Consider the following 15,129-nt stretch of genomic DNA (forward strand, 5'->3'; position numbering starts at 1 on the left):
ATCCCAGCTTTGTAAGGACCAGGGATTAGATCTCCACAATCTAGGAAAGCAGACAGAAGTGATATTTATGTTAGGGGGTAGGTGAGATGAAAAGGACAATAAGGTATTAAAGAAAGATGGAAGAAGGAAAAAAAAAACCTATTGAAAAAGGAGGACTAATTGAATTGTTCACAAGAGAGCACAGATTCCCAGATGTCAAGTAAAGAGACCTCCCTGGATGCCCCACAAATAAAACAACCAAGAGGACAGATAATGGAGATACTAGAAATCATAACAAATGAATGAACAACAGTCCAGCACTGAGAATAAGTGAGGTCGATAAACTTCTTCAATTCAATTCAATCCAACAAGTATTTATTAAGTGCCTATCTTCCATATTTGATCAGAACTGTGCTAAGATGTTCTACATAAGAAATGTAAGACAGGGTCTCTACCCCCAAGAGCTATTAGATATCACTAAGGAGACAAGACTCTAAAGTACTTCAAGAACTATATACAATTATATGTGACCAGAAAGCTATGATTGGTTATAGACATTAATTGCTATTCCTGATCAGAAAATGAAACATAGCCATAATTTAGTGAAAGCTTCCTGGAGGGAGTGGAACCTTGAGAGATAGATGGGATTTAGCAATCAATGTGTTTGTCTTTTAATGAGTATAAGTGGGCACACTGGGCACTCTTCGGAAACACTGAAAACACAGCTGTCAATTCAGAAGAACGTAAAAGTTAATGATGTCACGTGTAGAACACTGTAAAGAATGGCAAGGACCTGTCAAGGGAAAAGTGAGATGACAGGAAAAACGGATGTTCAAAAGAAACAAAAAATCAAAACAAACAGAAGATGGAATGACTCATGCATACAAAAAGGGAAGGTTTGCAACCTTGACTGAGCAACGACCTACCTGTACTTGGAAGTATAGAAAGATAGGTACACAGAAATCAGAATAAATCTTGTTTCCAAAAAGAAGCCTATTTTAGTAATTTATTTACTGGAAAGTATAAAGAATTTTAAAGGTCTTAAAGAGAAGACTGAATGTAGCACAGTTATATAATTTTTTTCAGACCTGCCATTCCTCTAGTGTTGAATACAAATAAATAAAGGAAGAATTAACAAAGAAAATCTGCAATACCCTTCCCTCCTAATCCCAAAGGGAAAAAAGGGAGGGGCAAGGTTATGAAATCGCAGAGGTGCAACAGACAGTAAGATCAATCCTGTATCTAGAGGTCTACAGAAGACCTACCTGTGCTTAACTTTTAAACTCTGCTTGGCAGTTAGACAACAGTTGAAAGAGGTTTGGTTAACATCTCTGATGAAGATCAGTTTAAAAAAATCTCTGAAGGGAATACTTTTCAAATAATCGTAGAGAAACAATACAGTTTATTAGATTTCATGATTCTCAACTATGAATCTTGTGATTTCCACACAATAGTTCACTTCTTGTAGATCAAAATGAGGATGGAAGGGAATATGTGCTACCGAATATAGAGAAAGGTAGTAATATCTGTCCTTTACTCACCCAAGAGAAGTAAAATGGAGTGAGGATTTGGAACTCCAGGAATCAGAGATAATGGGGAAAGGAAGAATGTATAATGGGAAGACAAGAGCAGGAGAGCAGGGATATCTGCATGAGATCAAGAGACGGTGATAAAAACCACTGTGCTACTAGCATCGAAAGAGGTGTCATGACTCTGACACCCCAATTATTTGTGACGCCTGATCTGAGAAACATCATACTAGTTTATGCTAATGCAAAGGAATAGAAAACTGGGAAGACATTTGTATGGAAAAGTTAAATGTGATGTATTTAAGGAAGGCAAGAGGTCGGGAGTTACACAAATTCAAGTGACCATCCTGAAATGTAGATCAATTAAACTTTGTTCTTTCATTTTCTTCACCTATTAAATATTAGTTTAAAATTGCCTCCTGAAATACCAAGTTTCATAATTTTCCAACTGGAAATCTTAATAGATATCCCGGGTAAAAAAAAGAAAAATATATATACAGAAATAATAAGATAGCATTTGTAAAAATACAGATTCCAAAGATAAAAAGAAGCTAACAACAAAGCACAGTAGCAAAACATATACAGTTTTTCATTATACTGTCCAAATCCAAGAGTGCCTTACACAATCCCAAGACGGTTTACTGACGATACAAAACTAATACCTGAGATATAAAAAGATCTTTCATGCAAATTAGTATGCATCCACAGAATCAGAGCCTAATTAGTCACTGTCATGGTAGAAACATTATCTATTATTCCAGCATTGCAACCACATTTTGCCTCATAGGTCTTACCACGATTATGATATGTCAGCAAGAGAAATTAATCTTTGCCTCATTCTTACCTACCTATTTAGAATTAATCTTGAGTACAACCACTCTAAAATGACAAACAGTGCTATTGAAAAAAGTGTCCAACACAAGCAAAACATGTGCAGATAAATAAACTTTGAGGAGAAACTATGCAAATGCAAAATCAGGAGCTGAGTAGCTCCCTGCTACCTGTCAGGTCTGCAACCCTCCTCCCCAGCCACCCTGAGAGAACAGAAGAGAACCTTCATGGATCAGCATACCCACCACAAAATCAGAGCTAAAGAACTGAGAAACCGAAAGTTTAATACAGTTAGGAGGGTCACTCCAAAGCCACAACCAGAGAAGCCCAGAGAGTGTCAACTGAACAGATGATCACAACTCTACATAAGCGAAAATACTTGATAGGATTTTACCAAAGACTCTTTAGAATGCTTTCAAAAGTGACATGCTTATTACAGAAATTAGAAGAGAATTAGTTTTCACTCTAAAGGTTAAGGCATAGCTAAAGATAGCAAAGCTAAAGATGCCAGCAGAGGGAATATGCAAGAAGAGATCTTTTACAAATATGAAATGTTTAAAAAGTATTAAAGATAAAACAAGCTATTTAGAAGGAAGTTAAAAAGACCAGCATAAAAGAAATAATAATTCAAATGGGCTAAGGCTATGAACAACTTTTATACATCTATTTTTTTGTAAGAACAAAAACTGACACCAAATAATATGGACAAATATGAAGTAATGAAGACTTATAGAGATGGCTACTTATAAAAGGAGGTAAAAGGGTATTTGGAAAATGTAAACACTTATAAAATCGGCAGACCCAGATGGCATGCATACTAGGGTGTTAAGGGAACTAGCTAATGTACTTACTGAGCCACTTACAATTATTTTTGAAAAATCTTGGAGAACTGAGGAGAGATCAGAAAATTTAAAAACGGCAAATACCAATTTTCAAAATAGGGTAGGAAGTGAGTGCCTTGTAAATACTTTTTAAGTGATAATAATTCTCAGTAAAAATTTAGAATATTTTGAGAAAAGCATTTGAACTTCCAGGAGCCTATGAAACGATGAGTAACACGCAGAGGGATGTTAAAAAAAAAATCATGCCAAATTTGAATCTATATGATCCTGAATCTCAATAGATGTTATATGCCAAATTATTTACTTTTTGGCTTACATAATAAACATAATCATATAGACTGAAACTTCCTACAAACGGACTATGTTGGTAAGTGGGTATTTCTAATGAGGTATCACCAGGGAGAGCACTGAAGTCCATTTTAAATTAAAATATTTACTAATGATCTAGAAAAAAGGAGGGAGTAGCACACTGGCAAAATACAGTTGGTTCTAAATTGAGAACTCTTGTTAACACTGGGCAAAACAGAAAAACACTGCTAATATGGATTTGAAGCAATTAAAATGTAGACTCCAAAAAAAAATAAAATTGAAAAAACACTAAATTAAAGCATTAAAGTGAAAGAATTTAAAAGATTTAATTTAATGGAAAGATAAAGTAATAACTAAAGGTGATATAAGAAAACAGTGGATAACAGATTGTCTTATTTCTTAATTCATCATTGCCCCAAACACACATGAGAGCTAAAAATCAATACATAAATAAAAGCATTATATTATGGGTCATTCTGATTAGACCATACACAAAATGGTGCTTAAAGTGCTGGTCTCCTAGTACTGTAAAGATGCAAACAGAGCAGAAGGAATTGCAAACAGAGAGACAGAAATGAGGGGTTATTCGTAAGGAAAATTAAATCACTAAGACATGAATGGCTTCAACTAAAAAGATAAAGGTAGAATATGAACTTTCACAGAGGAATTACATGAACACTGGAGATCTGGGAAAACATATGGAAAATCTACACTGAAATGACTATGTATGATGTGTGAGTGAACCATCAAATAGTACACAACAGACAATAGGAAGGAACAAAAAGAACAAGCTAGCATCCTAAGTTCTTAGCAATTCTGTGAAACTAGTCGGTTTTCAGTTATTATCCAAACATGTAGCTTACAAAGAAACCTTTGTAAAGAGCTAAAAAAAAACTCAGAAGGGACAAATACCAGTTGCCTCTGTTCCAGAAGAGTGACATCATGTGGTTTATAAAGATTAAGTGAGTCAAACAATCCCCGCCCTCCACAGACAAAATCAATAGAGAAGTTGAATTATATACACTTCAATGAATTCCTGGGCACATGGAAAATCAGATGAGTAAAATATTAACAGCCTCACTATGGGCCTTTCAGATGAGGTAGTAACAAGTATGAACAGCAGATCCTACTTTGGGAAGGTTCATGGGTGTCCTCAGTCGGGTCCGGACACTCTTCATTAATATACGCTGCTCTGTTGGTAGCAGATGATACTTCATAGCTTCAATGAGGTAATCTTTGCAAGCACTGCTGTTCTTCACCAGTGCTTCTTCCTCAACCCTCTGGAAGAAAAAATCAGACCCACCCCATGAGGGGATAGCTACTTCATGCTAAGACTGACAAAGAAACAAGTAAAGTAGAGGAAAAAAGCAATAACTATCCTCCCTGGTTCAGTCTAAAAGTCACAGAGGAAAGTTTATAAATATCCCTAAAAGAAAAGTAAATGATGCCCCCAAATGCTCAAGTATCTGGTCTGCAGAGCAAAATATTTATAAGTAATAAAGAAGAATTGCAATGAAAATTATATACTTCAATGTCAGCTACAGAATAATCTTTGGATCATATTATGTTCACCTATTGTTATCTTTAAACATTAAGCCAAATAGTAAGAAAAATAAGAAAATTTAGATAATGAGTCCTTCAGGTGGGGGAGGAAATATTTATAAATTAAAGACGTCTTTTTAAAACACAAATAAAATTTCCAGAAAAGGAATTCAAAATACTTTATAACAATGTGCCTACACCACAAATAAAACTTGTCCTTCCTATCCCTGACGTCAAGTGCAGGACAGATTTTTTCTGTTCATTTTCTTAAAGGCAGAGTACCAATGATTACACAGATTACCACAAATAATGAGGCTTCAAGAAATTCTAAAATGATCAGATCTAATCTCCTAATAAAGAAATGTTTCATTAGATGGTTTCAATTATAAATTAAAATGTTGAAATGTTCCTAGTAGAATGTTAATAATAAAACAATAAATTTAAAATTGTTCAGAGACCACTAAAGATCCATTTATTGCTATTTATTTCAAATAACCTGGTTTTCCTCAGTTTAGAAGTAAAGACAGAAACCAAATGCAAGCCACTGAAACTGTGAAGGAAAATTAAACAGTATTTGGGTCGAACGCCAAAATTCCATTTCTACAGAGCAGTCAGAGCAGGCTATCAAAAGGAAAGCAAAGGAGATGCAGAGCAGTGACACAGAGCCACAAATGCATTTATTTACATGTACTTAAGTCACCACAAATACTGCCTCCATAAGCTCTAGTACTTGCTTACTCAAATCAGAAATAGGGAAGGAGCAAACCTGTAAGACTGGGAACTGCCCCAAGAGTTAGCAGCTGCCAAGGACAGCAGGTGCGTTTACTGCTCTCTGCCTAGTTACCACTGTGTAACAGGAATCTACATGCTGTCAGCCCAGTGACATGGAGTAGGTGTACTCATGTGTTTTGCAAATGCTTTTACCTGAACTAAATATTCCCGAGGAAGCAAAGGTAATCGTACATGTTCCATCAGCCGAGCCATAAATTCTTGCCTTACATCCTTGTCATGATTCACCCAAGCTATTACTGCTTCAAATACCTTGCCGAAAATACAGGGGAAAGAAAAATAAGTAATGAGTTATGTACCAAGGCATCTGAATAAAATACAATATTACATTTTATACACAACTCTTGCTAAGACATCCAAGTTTAATCCATGGCTCAAGTTTTTCAAATCCTGACTTATGATGCACTTGAAAAGTACATCCACTCCATTTCTTTCTTTGCTTTTTATTTTTTTCATTTGGTACTTAGTATGTACTTAATTTAAGGGGTACTCTCAGGAACTTTTAGATAACACAGTATTGTTAACTGTTAGTCACATTAGGTCTCTAGAACTTTTTCATCTTATAACTAGAAGTTTGTACCCTTTGACCAACATCTCCCCGATTCCCCTACTCCCAGCCCCTGGTAACCACCACTCAACTCTCTTTTTATGTGTTTGACTTTTGAGTCTGCATATAAGTGAGATGATACAGTATTTGTCTTTCTCTGACTTATTTCACTTAGCATAATGCCCTCAAGGTCCATCCATGTTGTCACAAAAGGCAGGATTTCCTTCTTTTTATGGCTGAGTAATATTCCATTGTGTGTATATAGCACCTCTCTATCCATTCATTCAGGTTGTTTCCACATCTTGGTTATTGTGAAAAATGCTGCAGCCAACACAGCAATACAGATATCTCTTCAAGATTCTGTTTCTATTTCCTTTGGATAAATACTCAGAAGTGGGACTGCTGGATCATATGGTAGATCTACTTTTAATTTAGTAGGTACTTTAATAAATACTTTAGTACCTTTACGTATTTAGTGAGTACTTTTTGCTGGGTATTTACTACGTATTTCATGAAGTACATTATCTAATCTTCTTGAACTTGAGTGGTAGCGGTGATAATTTGATGATATATGATCTAATTCATTGTTGACAACCTTTCCAAATTGAATTTGGTTCTACTTACCTAGATTTAAATCTAAAGTCCCTTTTGAATAAAGTACCCAAAATAATAAAGCAAAGTAATATCTGGAATGAAAATCATGTACTCTTAGCAACAACTCATTTTTTGGCTTTTTCTTTGGGTTTACAAACAAATGTTGGACCATATACTTCTAAATCAAGGATCTGCAGAATAGATTAACTCTCTTTTGTCACAACAGTAGAATGTATTAAAATATAATATTTTATATTAAAAATAATCAAAATAATAAGGGCATTACAACATATACCTATGAGAAATCTAATAAGCTATTATGAAGACAGTATTTGACTACATAATTTCCTTCCAGACTGATGAATATACAACACAGTAATCTTTAAAGGGTTGTAGAAAATGTTTGATGATATGTAAATGAATAACTGGGAAGCAATAAATAGGTTATTTTGATGCAGGTATAGAGCAAGAAGCTAAAAATAATCTACATTATAATTAATGAGCCTCTTTAATTCATTCAGTCACCAAGTACCTCTATGTGCCAGATGCTAGAAGATAAAGAGGGTCCTGTCAATTCTATCTGCTAACTATTTCTCAGCTCTGTCTTCTCTTCTCCACCCCTCTTTCTACCACCCTATACCAGATCCTATTGCTCACTGGTAACTTCAACATCCTCCTATCTGACCCTCACCCCACTTTTGGTCCATTCTGCACACCACCACTTTGGAGCTAGTCGCCAAAAATTGTCCCTAATAAACCACTTCTCTGGTATCCACACCTTATGTAGTAACCTCCCACAGGAATCTAAGCTGGCCCTGTGTAACCAACAGAAGGTTGTGGAGGCAGTGCTGTGGCGTTTCTGAAGCTGGGTCATAAGCTGCCTCTGGTCTCTTGAAATGTTCATTAGGGGGAAGCCAGGTGTCATGTAAAAAGTCTGATTACTGGAGATGAGAGGCTATGAGACCCAAGCCAGTCATAGAGAGGAAGGGGGGGTGGGGAGGGTGAGATACCAACCAATACCTGGCCCAGGAGCCAGATAAGTGAGTGAAGGAACCATCCTGGGTGTTCCAGAAACATAAGATGCCACGTGCAGAGGGACTGAAGCCTTGGGTATGTGGCTCCAGTAGAATAATGCCACCTGTCAAGCCAACCCAGCTGAAGCCCCAGGCACTGCAGAGCAGAGACAAGCTGTCCCTATGTGCCCTGCATGAATTCTGCCCACAGGCTGTGAGCATAACGACATGGTTGTTTTATGTCCCTACATTTTGGGGTGGTTGTTATGCAGCAGTAGAAAACCAGAACAGCCTCCATGACATTTCTACAGTGAAGGCATTATCATGGCACTCTTCTACTGATTAGAACCCCTCAGAGGCTCTTCATTACCAGGATAAAGTCAATTTTTTTAAAAAAATTTTATTTTTTTTTGGCTGTGTTGGGTCTTCGTTGCTGTGCGTGGGCTTTCTCTACCTGTGGCGAGCAGGGGCTACCCTTCATTGCGGTGCACGGGCTTCTTGTTGTGGCTTCTCTTGCTGTGGAGCATGGGCTCTAGGTGTGCGGGCTTCAGTAGTTGCGGCACACGGGCTCAGTAATCGTGTCATGCAGGGTCTAGAAAGCAGGCTTAGTAGTTGTGGTGCACGGGCTTAGCTGCTCTGCTGCATGTGGGATCTTCCCGGACCAGGGCTTGAATCTGTGTCCCCTGCACTGGCAGGCAGATTCCTATCCACTGTGCCATCAGGGAAGTCCAAGTCAATTTTCTTTAACATGGCTGAGAAGGTATTTTATGTCATCTTCCCACCTTATCTCCTACTACTGTGCCAAACATACTGTAAACTCTAATTGTACTGAACTAAAAGAATGCAATCATTCTTTCACAGCTCTTTACACTTACATATTCTGTTCCCTCTACCTGGGCTGCCCTTCTCCTTCCCACCCATCCTTGTTTCCCTGGCAAACTCATACGCACTTTTAAAAACTTGGATCATATATCTGAGCCACACTGAACTCCAATCTGTATCCAAGGAATGATTAAAGGCTCCTTCTGGACCCCCTACAGCATTCTGTGATCATTCATTACCCCGCTGGTTGTCCCTGTAGTCATGAGTAAAGGACTTTATTTTGTCAATCTTCTTGTATGGAGGACTCCATGGCAGTGTCTGGTACACAGTAGGCACTCAACACACATCTATTAAACATGAATAGTAGTGTCTTCCTCTCCTCTGTATTTCTGGGGTGTTAAGATTATACATTTCACAACCACTTTCACATATTTTTTTATTTGGTAAATATTATAAGAAATGTGTCTTTTTGCCCCCAAGCAGTATGAATATCCTTGAGGAAAAGAACAACAAAGTTTATACAACGAATCACACAAAGGAAAAACTCAGGTTTCACTTCCTCCAAACACTGCAGGTTCATAAGCTTTTGCCCCGATTCCCACAAGCTACAAAACCTACCCAAAGAATAAAACCCACTGAGAAGCTTCTCCCTCCACCGATACAAAAGGTGCAGGTGGCTGAAAAAGGCAACCCCAACTTCGGAGAGACAGGCTACAACCAGACAAAGCAGCTGCACAGGGCTCTGGAAAGGGGGAAGGACACATGGGGAGGGTGGGGTGTAAGCTGCAGGGGCACATCTGAAGGAAGAGGTCAGTCTGGAACTAGCTAAACTTTGTCACCTGGGTGACTTTGTCCAACTCACATGATGGTGAAATTACTTTGGTTTGAGAATATTATGTTTATTTATTTATTTATTTTTAAAGTGGCTTCTTTTTATTAATTAATTTATTTATTTTTGGCTGCGTTGGGTCTTCGTTGTTGCACACGGCCTTTCTCTAGTAGTGTTGAGCGGGGGCTACTCTTTGTTGCGGTGTGTGGGCTTCTCATTGCGGTGGCTTCTCTTGTTGAGGAGCACGGGCTCTAGGCATGCAGGCTTCAGTAGTTGTGGCACATGGGCGCAGTAGTTTTGGCTCATGGGCTCTTGAGCGCAGGCTCAGTAGTTGTGGCGCACGGGCTAGTTGCTCCATGGCATGTGGGATCTTCCCGGACCAGGGCTTGAACCCATGTCCCCTGCATTGGCAGGCAGATTCTTAACCACTGTGCCACCAGGGAAGTCTGAGAATATTATGTTTAGATCACAATTTTTCCAGGTATCTAGCTGTGAGAAGAAACCCAGTTCCCCAAAGGCCCTCTGTTTCAGATAGTTCAATGTATGCAAGCTCTTGCTGTGGGGTCAAGCACAAAACTCTGGTGTCTAACCATTTGGGGACGCTCCTAAGGAATGCGAACACAGTTATTTACACAACCAACAAGTCAACTAGTGGAGTTTCTCAACTTCCAGATCAAAGATCACTGGCTGCCACTACACATACAGGATCACAAAGTTAAAAAACAAAGTGAAAGAAAGGAAAAATACTATATCACTGTACACTGGAAAAAGAAAAATACACTTACCTTCTCTTCTGAAGAAATGGTAAGTTTGTCACTCGAGATTAAGCTGCACACTTGTTCAATGCCAAGGTTGAGAAATTCTTCACTAAGTACGACATCTGCAAAATGTTGCTCTGTTTGGAGGTTACAAAGAAAACCCATTAACGCCCCATTCTATTACCATAGTTTCAAACTGCTTAAAAAAGAAGAGGTTTTTCCTAATCTAACCCATGAAGGAGAAAACCAAGTGTACTTCCTTAAGGCAAGAACTAACAAGACAAACCCAAACAAACTCTCCTGGGGAAGTGGTCTGTACTTGAGTGACAAAGTGGAAGCACAGGCAGGAAGGTAGCCTTACTGTACGCTAGGCTGAATCACTTCTGTTTTATAAGGGGGCGTTTTAGAGTTAAACATCTATCTATTCCTTTTCTGGTAATAAGACTATCAGTGTTGAAATTTGTAAAACCTTTTGATTACATAAATCAGATAAAGTACATGGTGTTATTATTCACACACTTAAATGTATTATGTAAAACATTAGAGGGCTTTAGGACATAACCGGGTAAGGAGGGGAAGCTGCTTCAATTGAAAACCAAAGACTAAACAAGGAAATCTTAAATGCTGGTCAGTCTGAATACATAACTCTGAATTCTATGTAAGCAATTTACTTGGGGATCAAGTTACACTATTTTATACCCCCAATTCCTTTCCAGAAACCAGTGAAATTAGTAATTCTTAAAACTGAAAAAGAAACACTTTCTTTGATTTCACAAATACACCCACTCCTCCAAAGGGGGGGAGGGGGTACTATTAGTATAATCAATGACTTAAAAACTTAAAAAAAAATCAACTAATCATTTACAAAGTATCCTTTCCTCCAAATCTAGCTCTTATTTTAAAGCGTGAGCTCACAAGGAAATATGGTGGTCAAATCCCAGCTCTGCCACGTGCTAGTCTGTAAAACCTTGGGCAAGTTTTGTAATTTCTCTAACTCTTGGTTTCCTCATCTGTAAAATGGGGATAATAAAAATACCTTACATAACAAGATTGCTGTGAGGATTAAATAAATTAATGGCTTGTAAGCATCTAGAACTGTGTGTGGTAAAGGGTAAAGACTCAATAATTTAGCTCTTATTGTATTGTGATCCCTATATTCTAAAGTAAAAATCCGCTAGGAATTCTAGGTATTTTCTAGGTCTTTACAATTAACCATTTTCTAATAGTAATTTTTTTCAAAGCCTTTTTTTTCTAAGGTGAAATAAAAGATTCATTTCAAATGTATGTTTCAACATACCATAAAAAGGGTTAGTTGGCTTCCCTTGCAGAGAACACAGAGCAAAGCAATGCCCCCAAGATTGGAGAGATCAACAGGAGAACACAGGGAGCTGCAGCTGATTGAAACAGAGACTCACAAGTGGAAACCACATGGGAATCAGTGCGAGGGTAGGAAAATCTCAGCGGGGACAACTCTTGAGAGTTAAAAACTCCAGGGGGACCCAGTCATAGGGGGATCCCCACAATATTGTGAGATTTCCTCCAGGAGCTCGACCAGGTTTCCACAGTAAATATGAGGGAAGAATCCCCTCTGGCTTCTGGTAGGGGGAGGAGAAATGAAACAATTTGAAATACCCAAAGCAGTCTGTTCTTAATAAGGCCTGCCCTCAGGAGAAACTAGTTAATAACCAGAGCCTAACTGACCCAAGGAAGGGAAACACCCAACTCCAGCCCACTCCAGCCATCCTGTCCCACCTAGGTAGGGAGAAAGAAACCCGAGAAACATTTGTCAAGTTCACAGTCCAGAGCCATAGGCTCACTAACAAACTGAGACCTAATCATAGGAAAACAGAAGTCTTCCCTCCCCACATCTCACTGCCACATCTCTAAAGGCCTGTTTACAGCAGTTCCTTTCACTGGGTACATCATGTCTGGCTACCAAGAAAAAAATTACAAGGCATCCCAAAAGGCAAAAAACACAACTTGAAGAGACAGAGCAAGCATCCAAACCAGACATGGCAGGGATGCTGGATTTATCAAACTGGGAATTTAAAACAACTATGATAAATATGCTGAGAGCTCTAATGGATAAAGCAGACAGCATGCAGGAACAGATGGGCAATGTAAACAGAGAGATGGAAAATGCTAAGAAAAAAGTAAAAAGAAATGCTAGAGATCAAAAACACAGTAAGAAGAATGAAGAATGTCTTTGATGGGCTGATTAGTAGACTGGATACGGCTGAGGAAGCAACCTCTGAGTTTGAGGAAAACGGTGGATACATGTCATTACACATTGTCAAACCCCACAGAATATACAACAGAAGTAGTGAACCATATATATACTATGGTCTTCAGCTAATAATAATGTATCAATATTGGCTCATAATCTGTAACAAATGTACCACACTAATGCAATATGTTAATAATAGCAGAAACTGTAGGAAGAGGGAGGACACAGGAAGAACTCTCTGCACCGCCCACTCAATTTGTCTATAAAACTACAACTGCTCTAACAAATATTATTAGTTAAAAAAGAATGCACTGATAAAGAACATAAATGATTAATTTGTAACTTAAATTGTAATTAATCAAAAGTCAATGAAAAAACTAAAATTAGTATTTGAAAAAATACAAACGAAAGATTAAACTTACATTTTTAAGAGATATCTAGTCCTGATAACATAATATTACTTCATAATAGTACTTCAAAACCTACTGTGAATTTTTAATAGGATTATAGATTTTAATAAACCATCATGATTAATTACAAAGGTCCTTTCTATATCTGAAATATGATCCTAATAGTTCCTGACCTCACAAGAAGTTTACACAAAAAAATTATTTCAGAAGTTTTTATACATAAAGAAATAAGGAAAAACTTTTTTTCAGTGGTTGGATTTGCTTTTTAAAGAATGAACATAAGAAAAGCATACAGAGATTCTTTGTATTTAAAGTTCCCAAATATTGAGAAATTCATTTTAGTGAAAATTTGGCAAGTAGCATATAAACTTAAAAATGTTTATGACAGCAAATTGGAAATTCAAAGATAAATACACAATAGCTACTGAACAAAAGACAAGTGAATATAAACTCTTTTTCCTAGTCATAAAATATTTTCACTTCCAAACATAGGTCTGCAATGATTTTGCACCAAGCTTCTTTTACAATTTTAAATCTGAATCAAAGAAAGAGATTACTGGCCTCCCTATACTTTTTATGGGGGAAAAAAATCTCTAGTGGTAACAAACACAACAGAGAGAACATAACTTTTCTATATCATGACTGTATAAGTTACCCTTGACTCCGCCTCATTAATCAGAAAAATGGGCTTACTAAAAAACAAATCTGGTGACTTAAAAATAATCAATTACTTAAATTTAGAAGTAAGGGCATTAGTAAACTTTATCCAAAGTCAAGTTTGGGCTCTAAATTCATTGTGTACTCTTTACTAGTGACTAAAGGAGTTTAAGAGGGCAGGAAAAGTAGTCAACTACTACAACTGTACCGTCGACCTTCCCATATCCAGGGCTGTGAAACTCAACTGTATTCATCCTACATCATTTTATACAGGGGACCTGAGTATAGACAGATGTTGGTATCAGCGGGTCTCCTGGAACCAGTCTCCCAAGGATACACAGGGATGATGGTATTGCGAAAACCACAACACAGCTGTTATTCAAACAAATGAACCTGAGGACCCTCACCAATTACAAAAAAACTAGTCTAAATGAAAAGTGGAGAAAGATGAAATGTTCAAGGGAACTTTCATTGCACAAAGTCATATACATATTTTTAAATAGTTCCAACCCTCACATACGTTCTACTTTCTACCTGAACAATCTCTCCTCCTCAGTAAAATCTTTCGGTATTGGTATCTAATGTTTACCCCTTCACATTAAGCTTTCTTTGGAAAGGTTTTGGCAATTATGTGGAGCATCACTAAATATGGAGGGCAGTATCTGGCAACATCAGGAGTAAATTAGTTTACTGTAAGGCCTGCCTTTTCTCTATTTACATGAACAGTATGAATCTTCAAATGTTCTGCTGTATTAACTGACAGGCAATTTGGCAGGACTCTTGCTGGTTAATACACCCCAGGCACCCAGACACACCAGATGACTGGCTCAGTCACTGTAAGGCACTCTGGGGCACGAGTGATATTTTAAATGTCTTTGGTTACCCAGGTTTGTCCTGTGAATAATATTCTTAATTTAATGTCACCTAACTTGGGCATTTACTGATCTTTCCCACTAAACCTGAAGATTCCACCTACCTACCTACCTACAACAATTCACACAATTTATATGGCCTGACTTCATCCCACACACCAGCAGAACTCACGGTTATCCTAGGGCCACTATCCCTGGCCCAACCCTCACTGTTTCCAGAACAGCTTACGCTTGACACTGCCAACTGTCTGCTATTTTATATGTTCTGAAGCCTTGGTCTCCAGATCCTATTGTTTCTTATCAGTCCATGCTTGCTCTGCATGATCCTATCAACCTTAAAACTTTAACCAATTCACTCAGTATCAAACTAAAAACATTAAAAGTAGCATCCATTCTTTTTGATGTGATGGTAAATAGGATTATTTCCTTAATCTCTCTTTCTGATACTTTGCTGTTAGTGTACAGAAATGCAACAGATTTCTGTATATTAATTTTGTATCCTGATACTTTACCAAATTCATTACTGAGCTCTAGTAGTTCTCGGGTAGCCTTTAGGACTTTCTATGTACAGTATCATGT

General features: G+C 37.6%; 1 protein-coding gene across 1 annotated transcript in view; it reads right to left on the reverse strand.

Annotated features, from left to right (window-relative positions):
• Positions 1–15,129, reverse strand: part of KLHL2 (kelch like family member 2) — a 127,748-nt gene that overhangs the window by 16,446 nt on the left and 96,173 nt on the right. The window contains exons 6-8 of the mRNA XM_068542663.1: positions 10,412–10,521; positions 5,957–6,073; positions 4,621–4,770 (exon numbers count right to left, since the gene is read on the reverse strand). Of these exons, the coding sequence (XP_068398764.1) occupies positions 4,621–4,770; positions 5,957–6,073; positions 10,412–10,521 (377 nt within the window). The remainder of the gene's footprint in view (positions 1–4,620; positions 4,771–5,956; positions 6,074–10,411; positions 10,522–15,129) is intronic.

This window comes from Eschrichtius robustus, chromosome 4 (assembly GCF_028021215.1).
Source record: "Eschrichtius robustus isolate mEscRob2 chromosome 4, mEscRob2.pri, whole genome shotgun sequence".
Classification (NCBI taxonomy): domain Eukaryota; kingdom Metazoa; phylum Chordata; class Mammalia; order Artiodactyla; family Eschrichtiidae; genus Eschrichtius; species Eschrichtius robustus.